At 36.5% G+C, this 15,893-nt stretch overlaps 1 protein-coding gene across 1 annotated transcript; it reads left to right on the forward strand.

The window, feature by feature from the left end:
- The first annotated feature begins 12,895 nt into the window (after positions 1-12,895).
- LOC131614061 (geraniol 8-hydroxylase-like) lies at positions 12,896-15,147 on the forward strand. Its single transcript, XM_058885690.1, has 3 exons — positions 12,896-13,033; positions 13,186-14,079; positions 14,286-15,147. The coding sequence occupies exons 1-3, from the start codon at positions 12,956-12,958 to the stop codon at positions 14,868-14,870; spliced, it is 1,557 nt and encodes a 518-aa protein (XP_058741673.1). The 5' UTR covers positions 12,896-12,955; the 3' UTR covers positions 14,871-15,147.
- The last annotated feature ends 746 nt before the right edge of the window (positions 15,148-15,893 follow it).

Genomic DNA, 15,893 nt, shown 5'->3' on the forward strand with positions numbered 1-15,893 from the left:
CGAAGAATGCCATTTGGACTATGTAATGCTCCTGCAACATTTCAAAGGTGCATGCAAGCTATTTTCTCAGATTTGATCGAAAAAAGCATTGAGGTGTTCATGGATGATTTTTCTGTGTACGGGTCGTCATTTGACTTGTGCTTGAAAAACCTTGATGTGGTGATGGAGAGATGCATTGAAACAAATTTGGTTCTCAACTGGGAGAAATGCACTTTCATGGTGACGGATGGGATTGTTCTTGGCCACAAGGTTTCTTCAAAGGGGCTTGAGGTCGATCCGGCAAAAATTGAAGTTATTGAAAAGCTTCCCCCTCCGGTGAATGTGAAAGGTGTAACATCCTATTTTTATTATCATTTTAATTAATTAGGATTATTTGATAATTGGCATTGTTTATGTGTTTATTTAATTATTGTTTGAATAATAATTATTTGATTTTGTGGTAATGTGTTATTTACCTAATTAATGAGTGGTAGAATTTTATTTGGAATTAGCTAAATGGGCCTAGTTGAGTGAGAAAGAGTAGTAGGTGGGTTAAGCCCAAATGAAATAATGAGAGTTATAAGGTATTTGTGAGTTAACCTAAATGAGATAGAAAGATAGAAAGATAGAAAGAAGAGGAGAGAAGAGAAAAGAGGCAAAATAGTGGAAGAGACAAGAGAAGAGGATTGTGAGATTCTTGAAGTTAGGAGGAGAAATTCAAGAGGTAAGGGTTTGAATACAAGTTCTTATAGGTTATATGATTGGGTAATGTGTTTTGTTGTGATTATCTCTTCATCTTTGCAATTTCATGGAAAAACATAGAAAGGTTAGATTTTTATGAACATATGCATAAATTGATGGATTGAAATGTGCTTAGTTGATGTTTGGTGTTGGTATGATGCTATAAGACCCGTAATATGTGTTGTATTTGTGTGTATATCATGTATTCTGTGGTTGTTCGAAATATGCAATGTTTGCCAACATGATTGGGTTAAATTTGGGGAATTTTGAGTGAGTTTCGTATGCTGTTTCTGGGTTTTGGGGTTTCTGAAAATCGCCAGTCGCGCCGCGATCCCCTTGTACGCGCCGCGAACCTATTGGCAGAAATTTGGCCGCGCCGCGATCCCCTTGTACGCGCCGCGAACCTCTTGACAGAAACTTTTGCGCGCCGCGAACTACTTTAGCGCCGCGAACCCTGTTTTTCAGCACTTTTTCTAAACTTTGAAAGGCCATAACTTTTAATCCAAAACTCCGTTTTATGTGCCGTTCGAAGCGTTAGAAAGCTATTGTGATATTCTATATGATAGTATAGGATCTAATTGCACATGATTGATAAATTGTGACGTTATCATATGGAACGATGTGTAATTATCTTATGTGTAATATGTTAGTATATGATGTATATCCATTGTTGGAACACTTTGTGTAGATGTAAACATGATGTGTATAATTGGATATGTGATGGTTGTAATGCCTTGTTGAATGTGTTAAATTGTGTTGTGAATGTTGTGTACAATTGGTGAATAATTCATAGAGTTGGATTATGGTGTTATGCGGTGAGTTAAGATTGACGAGATAATCTTAATTGCATAATTTGTTGGTATTTGTACATACATTCATAGCATGGTCGGCTTTATTGTGGAAGCGGTGAAACTTGGGTTCACATGGTAAGAGACGTTGATCCTTAATTGGAAATAGGCGTAGAAGACGTGATCCTTAATTGGAGATAGGCGTATTGGCTTTGATCTTGTCCGGATCGGAAGCGTGGCTTGGATTCTAAACATTGAATCGGAAAGCGGTGAAACATTGGATTCACATTGGGTACCACATGCATTGAGTCACATTGTTGCATTTCGAGTCACATTGTGTGTTATGTGATTGCCTTGTATACATGTGATTTGTTTTGGAATAATGATTAATATGTGATATGTGAATTGCCTACTTGAGAAGTGTGATGAATAGTGAAATGTATGCTTGGTTATGTTTACATTTCCCATTATTATGTTTTCTATAAGAAGTTGAATTCTCACCCTTCTGTTCGAATGTTATCCTTCGTTGGTAACGTGCAGGTTCCGACGAGTAGTAGCTTGTCCGAGGATTTAGCCGAGGAGCTCCTGAGTTTGTTATTGGATTAGGTAGCGAGTCATATGCTCTGATCATGTAACACTTGGGGGGATTTTATCGTAGTCTTATACTCATGTTTGGATGTTGCTATTTACTATGTTTTGTTGGATATTCGGATATGTTTGTTTGAGATCTCGGATATGTTGATTAAGGCGATGTAACCAAAATTGTGGATTGGATGTTAATTCGAATTCGGTAGATGAATATAGTATGGGATATATCCATTGAAATTTTAATAGCAATTCAATTGGTTTCCGCAAGCGTTTATGCATATGTATGGAAGTATGAGATTTACATTGTGTTACAAATATGATCTTTGCATATTAAGAATGTTGGATGTTTTGCTTTAGGTTTTCATTTGTGATGAAAATAACATGTGATGCCCTTTTTCCTTTATGCATGTTTACTCTGTTAAGTATATGATATATTTGGGGTTAGAAAAGGGGTGTTACAAAAGGCATAAGGAGCTTCTTGGGACATGCTGGGTTCTATAGAAGATTCATCAAGGATTTTTCCAAGGTTGCAAAGCCTTTGAGTAATTTGCTCAACAAAGGTATGGAATTTAATTTTGATGAATCATGTCTAAAAGCTTTCCTAGAACTTAAAGCAAATTTGACCACCACACCCATAATTGTCGCTCCTAATTGGTCGCTTGAGTTTGAACTCATGTGCGATGCGAGTGACTATGCGGTTGGTGCGGTCTTAGGCCAAAGGAAGAACAAACAATTCCATGCTATACATTATGCGAGCAAAGTTTTAAATGAGGCACAGGTTAACTATGCCACTACCGAAAAAGAATTGCTCGCAATTGTATTTGCATTGGAAAAGTTTCGCTCTTACCTCATTGGTTCTAAAGTGGTGTGTTATACTGATCATGCCGCAATCAAATATCTTCTCACCAAGCCTGATTCAAAACAGAGGCTTATTCGGTGGATTCTTTTGCTTCAAGAATTTGATCTTGAAGTGAAAGATAAGAAAGGTACAGAAAATTTGATTGCGGATCATTTGTCTCGGTTAGTGAATACCGAGGTGACAAACAATGAGAAAGAAGTGAGGGAAGAATTCCCGGATGAAAAACTGTACATGGTACAAGAAGTTAGACCCTGGTTCGCAGATATGGCTAATCACAAAGCATCTGGCTGGATACCGGAGGATCTAACTTGGAATCAACGAAAAAAGTTTTTAAACGATGCTAATTTTTATGTTTGGGATGATCCTCACTTGTTTAAGTTGAGTAGTGACAATCTTTTGAGAAGATGTGTCGCGGATGAGGAGGCAAAAAGCATTTTGTGGCATTGCCACAATTCGCCTTATGGTGGTCATTTTAATGGTTTGCGTACGGCCACAAAAGTCCTTCAGTCGGGATTTTGGTGGCCTACTTTGTTCAAAGATGCTTACCACCATGTTGCCTCATGCGACTGTTGTCAACGAACTGGTGGAATAGGGAAAAGAGAGGAAATGCCCCTCCAAAGTATTGTAGAAGTAGAAGTATTTGATTGTTGGGGCATTGATTTTGTTGGACCCTTCCCTTCCTCTATGTCCAATGAATACATCTTGGTAGTTGTGGATTACGTGTCCAAGTGGGTGGAAGCGATTGCTTCACCCAAAGCGGATGGTAAGACCGTGATAAAGTTTTTGAAGAAAAATATATTTTCGCGGTTTGGCTCGCCAAGAGTATTAATTAGTGATGGTGGATCTCATTTTTGTAATGCCCCGCTTGAGAAAGTGTTGGAGCAATATGGAGTAAAGCACAAGGTGGCTACTCCATATCATCCACAAACTAATGGGCAAGTTGAGAGGACCAATAGAGAAATTAAGAGAATTCTTGAGAAAACTGTGTCTAGCTCTAGGAAGGATTGGTCAATGAAGTTAGATGAAACCTTGTGGGCGTATCGGACCGCTTTCAAAGCACCGATCGGTCTTACACCATTCCAAATGGTGTATGGTAAAAGCTGCCACCTTCCCGTAGAACTAGAGCATAAGGCATATTGGGCTTTGAAGCTTTTGAATTTTGACCACAAGTTGTGTGGAGAGAGAAGAAAAATCCAACTTAATGAGTTGGAAGAGATGAGATTGCATGCCTATAAGTCTAATTCGATTTACAAGGAAAAGACCAAATTCTATCATGATAGTAAGGTTAGAATGAAGGACTTTAAGGTAGGGCAATTAGTTTTACTTTTCAATTCCCGGTTAAGACTTTTTCCGGGAAAGTTGAAGTCTAAATGGTCCGGACCGTTTTTGGTCAAAGAGGTTAGAAGCCATGGGGCTATTGTGATAGAGGACCAAAAATCAAACCAAGAGTGGGTAGTAAATGGTCAGAGGTTGAAGGTGTATCGAGGAAGCGATTTTAATCGTGAAACTTGCGTTTTATCGTTTGGTGATCCTTGATTGCCTTTGACCGTCGAGCTGACCGACGTTAAACAAAGCGCTTATTGGGAGGCACCCCAATTTGTAAATATTCAGCTTGTTTTATGTGTTTTTACCGTTTATGTTTTTTGCGTTCTGGTCGAGCCAAAATCAGTCTACCGGTAAAGTTTCACATGCTGGTAGAAAGAAAATTTTTTCTGTGTTCTGTCAAGGGCGCTTAGCGCGCTCCTAGCCCGCTTAGCGCGCTTTTGAAATTTTGGAACCCTTCGTTCCAGAGACTTGCGCGCTTAGCGCGCTTCATACCCCGCTTAGCGCGGGTTGGTTTTCAGAAAAAAAAATATTTTTGATTTTGGGCCCTTTGTCTTTGACCCGGCCCAACACGAATTCTGGGTGAGGGAAGTAGGGTTTTGAGGTTTGGTTGCCTCATTTCTCCCCTTTTCTTCTCCTAGTTTTCTTTCTTTCTTTCTTTGCTTACTTTTTGTTTTGCTAATTAATCAAGGTTCTTGTGCCTTCTTCATCATTACCAAGGTAATCTCTTCATCTTCTTCTTTTTATTTCTTTTCTCTTATGCTTGCATTATATATTAAGGTTTAATTTTTGATTTTAGGAATATATGATTTGGTTAGGATTTTTGTGTTGAAAACCTAGTAGTAGAATCTCTTTTCCAGTACCATGTTGTGTTTAAAATCGTATTTGGGTGCTGGAGATGTTTGGAAATAACCCTGGTTCGCAGGGGATTTTTTCTGCAAATCGCAGAGCCCGCTTAGCGCGGTAGGCGCGCTTAGCGCGGTCTGGGGATTTCAGAAAAATCCCCTCTTCTGCCTGTTTTTGTTTGATGCAGGGGGAGTGATCTTGTTCTTTGATTCATACTAGGGCTGTTTATTTTTTGTTATATAATGTGTTAACATATTGGTTTTTGTGTGCTATTTCTTTAATCATTTCAGATGGGACCGAAATTCCTAGGCTCTAAGAAAAGAAAGACCGGAACCGAAGGTGGCAGTTCTTCTCAAGCACCTAGGGCTATTCCGTTTAATCAAAACCGGTTCAAGAGTCATGTCCAAGAGGAGAGGTACAAGAAGTTAGAGGTTAGGACATGGTGGCCAGAGCGAATTGTGAGGATCAATCCTGAGGGAACCTATGGGTGGTGTCATCGCACCATTGAGGAGTATGGTTGGCTTAGACTTTGTGAGCCTGCACCTAAGTTTCATTTGGAGATTGTAAGAGAGTTCTATGCTAATGCCGTTCCAAATGAAGAATTTCCGGTTGAAGGTGTTCCCTTTGAGTTCAAAACTTGGGTGCGTGGTAAGGAAATTGATTTTTCTCGTCAGGCTATCCGTGAGTTTCTTGGAACTCAATTACCTTTTGAGGATGGTGAGCTGTGTGGGTATCATGTGCAATTAGCAAGGGGTAATTTCGATTGGGAGCATCTGAGGGAGGTCTTGTGTTCGGTTGGGCAGTCTTATGATCTTAATCCTTCACAACAGCCCCAGAAATTCTCTAGGAAGTCGTTGTCTACTAATGCTTAGATTCTCATGTCTGTGGTCCTTCATAATTTGAGGCCTAGGAGTCACACTTCTTCCTTACCTGCTGAGTCTGCTGCTTTGGTTGCTCGTATGATTGAGCATGAGCCGATTGATATTACTCGCATTATTGCGAATGAGCTGAAGAGGGTTGCTTTGAGTGGAACTCGCCATGGTGATCGTGCTCCCTGCAAGTTGATATTCCCGGGTTTGATCATGAATCTGTGCAGGAAAGCTAGAGTGCAGATTCCTTCTGAGGGGCTTATGTCCATTGACACTTTTATTGATGATACTTTTATTGAGCGTTATTGTTTATCCAGGTTAACTGCTGTTCCTGTTGCTGCTGCTCGCCCTGCTCGCCGCCGTAGTGATCCTGATAGAGAGGAGAACTTGGCATTTCATATGGCACATCAGAGAGCATTCATGTTTATGCATGACGCTATGTCTCAGCTGAGGTTGCAGATGATGGAGCCCCATGTGGCTCATCCGTGGAGTTCTCGCCAAGATTTGGTGGATTATGCTAATTGGCCTGAGGTCAGTCCATTTCCTGAGGAGGAGGGAGATGGTGGCGAGAATGAGAATGTGGAAGTTGAGGAGGATGAGTAGTTCTTTTTAGTTGATGCTTAGTATGTTTAGTGCTAGTTTTTTTTTTTGTTTTTTTTATTTTTGACTTAAGCTTTGTAGTTTTTTGTTCCGTCCTTTTATAGGATAAGGTATTTTGAACCTTAGGCATTGCTATGCCTTTTTGGATATTGTGACACCTTTTGGTGTTTGTTTTAAATTATTAAGTTTTTAGTTTAATTGCTTTTATTTTTATGAACATATGCAATTGTTTTCTTTTAATTTTTGATTGTCCTTGTGAAAGTGTTTCCTTGAGGGAGCAAGTTTTACATCCAATTGGGGCGGTGATGATATAATGTGAAATTAGTACGTACAAGGTACATTTTTATCGTTTCTTTAATATACCATGAAGTAGATACTTCTAATTGTACAAATTAGATGTCATATTTTATTTAACAAATATAGTTCAATAATGAATCATTTTAGCTCTAAAACTAGTGTGAGGAGCCTTTCCATTGTACATATATATTATTTTGTGGTTACCAACAATGTGCGTTTAACTCGTGTTTATTATGTTTAATCTTGCGGTTTTATTTAATTGTGTAAAGCATGAAAGTGATCAAAGCATTTTGTTTCGCATTACGAGTATAACTTCTCTTCCAAATATAACCTACCCGGTGAGTGTGTGAGTATTTGCTAACCACTTTGAGCCATTTTGCCAAGATTCAATCGATATCATGTCATGCTTTATAATTGCCGATTTTTTATTTGAATCTTGATGACTTTCTTTGAACCTTGAAAAGTACCATGAAATGTGGTTAGGATTGATTCCTTTTCGCCTTAGAATAGGGAGCATTCGTGATTATGTGGTGGTAATATTCAAGTTGGGGAGAATAAAATTTTGATCTTGGTTGTATTGGTGTGTAGAAGAAAATAAATAATTGCTCAAGAGAGAAAAAGAAAAAAAAAAGAATGAAAAGAAAAAGAAAAAGGAAAAGAAAAGAGCTTTGTATATAGCTAGTTTCTTTTAAAATAAAAAGATGAACTCTTGAGCAATAAAATTGTGTGATCGGTTGATAAGGATGTGTGGATATAATCATGATTTGAATGCTCTCTTAGGAATTGACCCCTTTTGTTTCAATGGCCTTGAGAAATGACATTTCCTTGTTAACCAACCCAAGTTTCAACCCTAAAGTCTTTGTGATTCTTGCTTTTACGCTTTTTATATAAATGTTGTGTAGATGAATGCATAATTAATTCTGGATGTTGGCGACATTGTTGTGTGAGTGTTAGGACCTCAATTTTGTCTCTTACTAGAGAAGTGTATAGGTTGTGATTCAATTTTGAACTTATTTTGTTTTAGGAATTTCAGACATCAAATATGTATTTAGTATTAGTATCTGCATCATGGTGTTATTTTAGTAAAGGTAAGATGTTACTTGTGTGCTTATGGAATTTGAACCACCCAATTGTTTTTGTCTTAGCTTGTGATCTCTTGGTGTATTTGTTTTGTTTGAGGACAAACAAAGGTTTAAGTTGGGGAGAGTTGTTAGTTACCAATTTGTGTAAATATCTTAGGTAATTTTTGGTAACTCTCAAGTCTTTTTGTGGTTAATAGTAGTATTTTATTGTCATTTAGTATACATTTATTCTTATATTTATATTATCGTTGAATAGTTCTTATCTTTGCAATCTATGTTGGATTTTGTAGTTTTTATAGATAATTGGAAGCTTGGACCATGGAAAAAGCGTTTTGAAGATGTTCCAAGACCAAAGCCAAGGATTGCTGAAAAGAGGTAGCGCGCTAAGCGAGGTTGAGCCCGCTAAGCGCACTTTTGAAGAAAAGAAGGAAGTTCTGGCAGAGAGTTCCGCGCTAAGCGAGGTCTGGAGCCCGCTTAGCGCGGTTGGGCGGTTTAAGCAATTAATGATAGCGCGCTTAGCGGGCTGCACCGCGCTAAGCGCGGTCTGCGAAACTTTGTTTATTTGTTTATGGGCCAGATCACTTTTGGAGATGTAGAGATATTTTAAGAGAGAACCAAGAGCAATATACACTGTAGCAAACATAGAATTGAAGATTGAAAGCCTTGATTGTCGATTAATCGCCTTTGATGCTTGTTGATCTTCATCCTTTCCTTCTTATGCAAGCTACCATTCTCATGGATAGCTAAACCCCTTTTGTATCAAGATAAGATGTAATCTTCCTAGCCTTTTGTATGTTTTTCTTGTGAATATATGTGTATGAACAAGTGATGATCAATATAGATGGTTTAGTTTGTTTATTAAAGCTTTTTCTTTGGTATAAATGTTTGAGACATCAATGTTTGTATCTAGACCTAGCTCATCATCTTTCAAACTATAAGTTGCAGACATGGATTTAGAGTTTGATGTTTACTAAGTATCGGTTTTAAAACGTTATTTGTATTGTTTAAACGGTGGAGAAATCGTCGGTTAAACAATACGGTAAATCTGACTATATCGTTGCGGACACGGACGATATAGGTGTCGATACGTAATTATATTGATCGTTAGCAAGTTCATAAGCATCTATTTATAAGGAAACATACAAACTTAGGTCGATGAAATCGAATCTTGATACATTTTCTTTAACTTAGAACTTTCATTAATTTACTCTTTGCTACTAAAATTGAATGATCTTTTGCAAACCTAAAACTAAAGTAACATTAACTCAAGACAAAATAGGCTATAGAACGGCGGTGATATCGCAATAATCCCTGTGGATACGATAATAACGAAAAGTACACCACAATACTCTTTCAACAAGGCTAATTGTAGACAATCTGAGAAGGAGACTCTCAACATTGAAGAGGCTATTTTTGTCAATTGGTGTAAGTGTTGCATTATTGAATTATGTCATGAGAAACATTCATATTTACCTATTGTACTTCTTAAAAGCACCAAGGAATGCATTGCGGGAAATAACAAAAGTTTAGAGAGAATTCTTGTGAAATGGTTGTGTAGAAAATAAAGGGATTACTTGGGTGACCTGCAGTGATGTTTGCAAATCTATAAATAATGGTGGTCTAGGGATAAAAATGTAGAAGTGTTTACCAAATTCTTAATGTGAAAATGGAAATGGAGGCTACTAATAGGTAAAGAAACTACATGGAGTGGAATCTTGCAACATAGATATGAGAATTTGAAAGTGAAAATGCTTGATGTAGAAGAACAAAGGGAGGGCACAAAGGATTCACTATGGTGGAGGGACATCATATCAATTGGAAGGTGTTACATATCAAAGCAAGACTCCTTTTAATATTACGGAAATCAAATAAACACACGCTGAAGCTATCCTTTAAGCTTCCTGCACTAATCGATCACCTGCAAGTTACCCACGTTTCGAGGCAACATTTTAAAGCATAAAGGATGAGTAAATCACAATCATTATAAAAGACATAAGAAGTAGATATAGCAGTTATAGCATAGGAAAGACCAACAAGAATAACATCATATAATACATCTAGAGCATAACAGTAAGCAATAGTTCTTCACGTCAAAACATCACAATTTAAGAATAAAATCAGACACATCACTTAATTCAATTATTGTACAATGCCACAAATAATGAAATACAACTTCGCTAGACTCATGCATGTGGTACCAAAAAATCACTGATGACTTAGTCATCAGCATCTCCAAAGATCATCACCAATAGGATCGATTCCCACTTTGAATCGGAGCACGTCACGACTTGCACTTAATCCACACTATGGGATTAAGGTCATCACTAGACCAAAACGTCCTACAAAAATTCATTGGATTCATTATCATGCAAAACATCACTGGACTATCGTCCTACAAAATGCTATGAATGCATAATGCGTACAACACATAAAACTACGACCTCTGCTAGTCAAAACGCATCGTCATTCATCATATTTATTATACATTATCGCATGCATCATATTACACACATCATCACAACAACAACATCATATCTTCATAGGGAAAATACACATCAAGTTATAACAAAGCATGGTTACTTCAATTCATAACAAAGAACATACTTACTATGTTATCCCTATGTAGTTTATCATTTCATCTTAGCGCAATCTCTAGAAACTACATCCTATTATTCATTTTATACTACTGGGGTATATTTCTTTGTGTTAGCTTTCTAACGCTTCGAACAACGCGTCAAAGGGAGTCCAGAAACTCAAGTTACCGCCTTTAAAAAATTCTGATTCTGGCTCTATTCTCCTGGTGAATGGGATGGTTCGTCCAGCGTATCAAGTCAGTAGCCTCTTCCTCCACTCGCCTTCTCTTTCGCGCGGCGCGTCTTGGGCAAGCTCGTTAACTCTACGAGCGGGACGATTCACGCAGCGAATCTGTGCGATTTCCTACACAAAATCAGACCCTATTCTACTTAAATCCATCACAGAACTGACTCCAAATCATCATAATTTCATAGGTTTTCATCACATAACACCAACACCTAATGTTAAACTTCATATGCACCCAAGAGGTCACAAACTACAATTACATTTTCATCTATTTCACCAAAACACCATAGTGTCATCATCAAAACAAAACCCCAACAAAACCTACAACTATCTAAGTCCTAAATCAATTATAATCACAATGATAAACTCCCCTTATCTAAGATTATTGCTAGCTTTCGATTCTTCTTCGCGTTCTACAAATTCCTCTTTGAGTTCTTCTCTGTGCCCTAGCTTTTCTTCACAGGGTTCTTCCAAAAATCTCACGATTGCACCGAATGAACTCTAACACACACTTTTCTTTTTTTAACCCTTGGACCCCTAATATGGCTTTCCTATTTTTGTCCTCACTTAACCCCTTGAATTGATTATCTTTCCCTTATCATATCTAACACCAATATTATTCTATTTTACTAATTAAAATAATCCCAACTAATTATTCTAAAATACTCTTGATTCTCAATAATCCTCATAACACACATGAACATCTCATAAATCACCAAAACATCACATATCATCATCAAAACATCAAATACTTTATAAGGACTCACATATTCACGCTAACTAATTAAATAATTAATCTAGATTTTTGGGGTGTTACAACTCTCCCCCACTTGAAAAAAAAGTGCCCTCGAAAATTACCTAACGGAAACAAAAACGGATAAGACTCTCTCATCTGATCCTCGTGTTCCCAAGTCAAGCTTTCACCAGCTGGTCCACCCCACAATACCTTCACTAAGGTAATGTCCTTACCTCGCAATCGTTTCATTTCCCGACCTTTTATCCGCATGGGTAGTGCTTCAACAGTCAAGTTATCTCTCACTTGTAAATCATCCATTTGAATCACATGCAAAGGATCTGGAATGTATCTTCTCAATTGAGACACATGAAACACATCATGAAGATTCGCAAGTGACGATGGTAAAGCAATCTTATACGTCACCTCACCGATCTTCTCTAAAATCTGATACGGATCAATAAAATACGGTGTAAGCTTCTTCGACTTCAAAGCTCTACCGACACCAATTATCGGAGTAACTCTCAGAAACACATGGTCGTCCACTTGAAACTCAATTGCTTTTATTCTCTTATCATAATAACTTTTTTGACGACTCTGAAAAGCTTTAATCCTCTCTTAAATCATCTTAATCTTATCAGTCGTTTCTCGCACAAATACTTCGTTTATTCTAACAAGAGACTTTTTGACCTATTGAAAACTAGAACGGAATTTTTTATTGAAACTAAGAATTTTTAAATGTGGGATTTTGTAACCAATGACATGTCTCTTATGCTGCATATTCTCTATTTAATTTGTAAAATTAATTTAAATATTTTTATAAATCACAATTTTTATATTTGGACATCATTTCAATATCTACACAATTTATCCCCTCCCTCACCCCCTACCTCTTTTATTTATAGTTACTTGTCCAACAATAAATATGCTCAATAGTAAAAGTTTTAAACAAAATGAGAGGAGGTAATTGGATTATTCCACAATTCATCTCAAATCGTTTCTCAAAAACTGTCTATCCCATTTAGAAAACAAATTATTAATAAGGCGGTTACTGGACAAGATAAGTTGGGTGCACTTAAGTAATGGATAGTTAATTACTAAGAAGGTAAAAACCTTACCTAACATGGGAGATTCAAATTCTAAACTGGACCCAATTTTTTTTGCAGAATTTCTTCTCAGCTTCTTCTTCTTTCACAATCTAAAGACTCATCCATAACAAAAGAGAATACCAAGAATAATAACGAGATCTTGATTTTTTTTCTACATTCCTTAGGTAGTATTTTTTTTTCTTTTGTTTGGTTGTAATATGTAATTATTCTATTTTCTTTATAATGTAGTTTTGGTTTTAAAAATATATATATTGTGTGATTAAAAAACCGGTTGTACAAAGAACCTTATCTCATTCCCATCCTATATAATATGGTAACTAGATGGGTTGTAAGCAAAGAGCAATAAGTCCTTTTGGGAGTTTTGTATCTATCTTCATTGATTTCTCGTATTTCAGAAAGGTAAGTTTACGTTTAAATTTTTGTGAAAAGTCTTACTCTCATCGTCATATTCATATTCAATATCATGCATTTCCTACTAATTACTGCAATCCATGAAAATGTCTTGTCCCCTTATTTCTAACACATTTTTTGCTTGCCTTTGTGTATCTCAGATCGAGATGGATTATGTGAGTACTAGTGCACTGCTCTTTTCGTTGACATGCATTGTCACATACTTTGTTGTTTCACTTCATGCAAGAAGCAAAAATTCAAACTACAAGCTTCCACCTGGACCTTCCTTTTTCACTATCATGTCAAATGTTGTTGGATTGTACAACAAACCACAACAAACACTTGCAAAATTTGCTAAGTTTTATGGTCCTGTTATGCGTATAAACCTATGCACTGAAACCACTATAATAATCTCTTCTTCTGATATGGCCAAAGAAATTCTCCATACTCATGATTCTTTGTTCACTGATAGATCTGTTCCTCATAACACTACAATTTACAACCACGAAAATCTTAGCCTAGTTTTCCTCCCATTTTCACCTCTTTGGCAACACCTTAGGAAAGTATGTCATAATAATCTATTCTCTACCAAAACTCTTAACGCAAGTCAAGAACTAAGACGTGTGAAACTCAAAGATCTTCTCAATGATATGCATAAAAGCAGTTTAACTGGTGAAGCTGTTGATATTGGAAGAGCTGCTTTCAAAGCTTGCATTAATTTTTTGTCGTACTCTTTTGTGTCTCAAGATTTTGTTGAGTCTTTGGATGACGAGCATAAGGATATAGTTTCCACTCTCCTGAAAGCAATTGGAACACCAAACATCTCTGATCATTTCCCTGTGTTGAAGATTCTTGACCCACAGGGCATTAAAAGACTCACTCATAATTATGTTTCAAAGGTTTTTTTTGCCTTAGATATCATAATTGACAAGCGAATGAAGTTAAGAGAAAGTGAACATTATGTCTCGAACAATGACATGTTAGACGCCTTGTTGGACATTTCCAAAGAAGATACTCAGAAAATGGACAAAAAGCAGATTAAACATCTATTACTAGTATGTATTTTCATTTCTCTTTCACCCTTTTATCTTCTACTTTTATATAATCATGCACTAGTGACTTATATGGTTGTCTTAAATTTTCGGAGGACCTGTGCAGGTTAGACACAGTTTAACCGTGGCAAATTTTGGACAATGTTGTGCACACTTTTAAAAACGGCCGTGATGATTTACTTAACATGTGACTGTTGTACTTTTACCAGGATTTACTTGTGGCAGGAACAGATACAACAGCATATGGATTAGAAAGAGCACTATGCGAACTAGTACACAATCCAGAGATTATGTCAAAAGCCAAAACGGAACTTGAGGAGACTATTGGAATAGGAAATCCAGTTGATGAATCAGACATGGATAGGCTTCCATACTTACAAGCAGTGGTAAAAGAGAGTTTACGTTTACACCCTCCAGCTCCAATGTTGCTCCCTCGAAAAGCAAGGGTAGATGTGGAAATATCAGGATACACAATTCCAAAGGGTGCTCAAGTTTTGATCAATGAATGGGCTATTGGTAGAACAGACATATGGGAGGATGCTCATTTGTTTTCACCAGAGAGGTTTATAGGATCTGAAATAGATGTGAAAGGACAACACTTTAAGCTTACACCATTTGGTAGTGGAAGACGTATATGTCCAGGATCACCATTGGCAGTGAGGATGTTGCATTTGATGTTGGGATCATTGATCAACTCATTTGATTGGAAACTCGAAAATAATATGGAGTTTAAGGACATGGACATGGACAAATCTCTAAGAGCTATTCCAGTTGCACTAAACAAAGTGTATTAAGTATTTGAGGAAAGTAAGCTCTTTGTGTAACACCTCTAATTTAAGGGGTGCATTATTTATCTTTCTTTATTTTTCTCTAAATAATTCAGTTTGTTGTTTGTGTCGGCTTAAGTGCCTCCCCAGAGTTTGAAGCCTTTGTTTGTGTGTATTTTTTTGGTTAAGGTGTTTTCGTTGTTTCAATATTTAGCTACACTATTATAAATAAATGTTTTTATTTCGGTTGAAAAAGATATTTTATTTCGGTTTGATTGGCAAAGTAAAGATAAGTGTTATGAAATATGTGCCAATTATTTTCGTTAAATTATCAGCGGAAGAGAAAAGTGGAACCGGTTATGTGTTTGATTTCCAACAATAATATTTTTGGAATTTTAAAAACAAAAAAGTGCGCAACGTTTTCATTCGATTGGAATTAATAACGTGGTGAAATATATTGTTTACATAATTTTTGTTTTAACATATTTTTTCCTTTCACTATCCAAAATATCAAATTTGTTGATAAATTCTAAATCTTTCACCTTATCATCATCATTATCAACTACAACAATAACAACAAGACAAAATCAATAAAATCATAAAATATTAAATCTCAACTACAACAACAAAAACAATAAAATTGTTAATGATGAGAGTTCATCCGAGATAATTAAAAGGATGTCATACATGCCTAAATTTAATTTAATAGCTTGGATTGCATACGACATTAGTAAAATTTCCTCTTATATAAAATCAAAAAATAATCCTAGTACAATGTAAAATAGTGGGATTATGGTTGAGATTTAATCCGTGTACTTCTCTATTTTCAAAGATAAGAATTTTATAATGGCATCTAGGTTGTACTTTGGGGTCACTGAGGAGATTTGGGAGATTAATTATATTGTATTCAAAGTATCTTTTTTTAAATGCAAATAGATTGAAAGTAATTGTTGTACAAACTGATGAGTTAGAATTCACACGGATTGACCTTCGCAAGGCAGTTCATATGAACGAACCATTCATCATGACATCCCGAACAAAACAAGTGTT

This window comes from Vicia villosa, linkage group LG1 (assembly GCF_029867415.1).
Source record: "Vicia villosa cultivar HV-30 ecotype Madison, WI linkage group LG1, Vvil1.0, whole genome shotgun sequence".
In the NCBI taxonomy this organism is placed as follows: Eukaryota; Viridiplantae; Streptophyta; class Magnoliopsida; order Fabales; family Fabaceae; genus Vicia; species Vicia villosa.

Excerpts from the sequence above, each read along its gene's own strand:
- LOC131614061 (XM_058885690.1), top strand. The coding sequence starts at position 12,956 with ATGGGTTGTAAGCAAAGAGCAATAAGTCCTTTTGGGAGTTTTGTATCT. Across the intron at positions 13,034-13,185 it reads ATTTCTCGTATTTCAGAAAG|ATCGAGATGGATTATGTGAG; the intron begins GTAAGTTTACGT and ends TGTGTATCTCAG. Across the intron at positions 14,080-14,285 it reads AGATTAAACATCTATTACTA|GATTTACTTGTGGCAGGAAC; the intron begins GTATGTATTTTC and ends TACTTTTACCAG.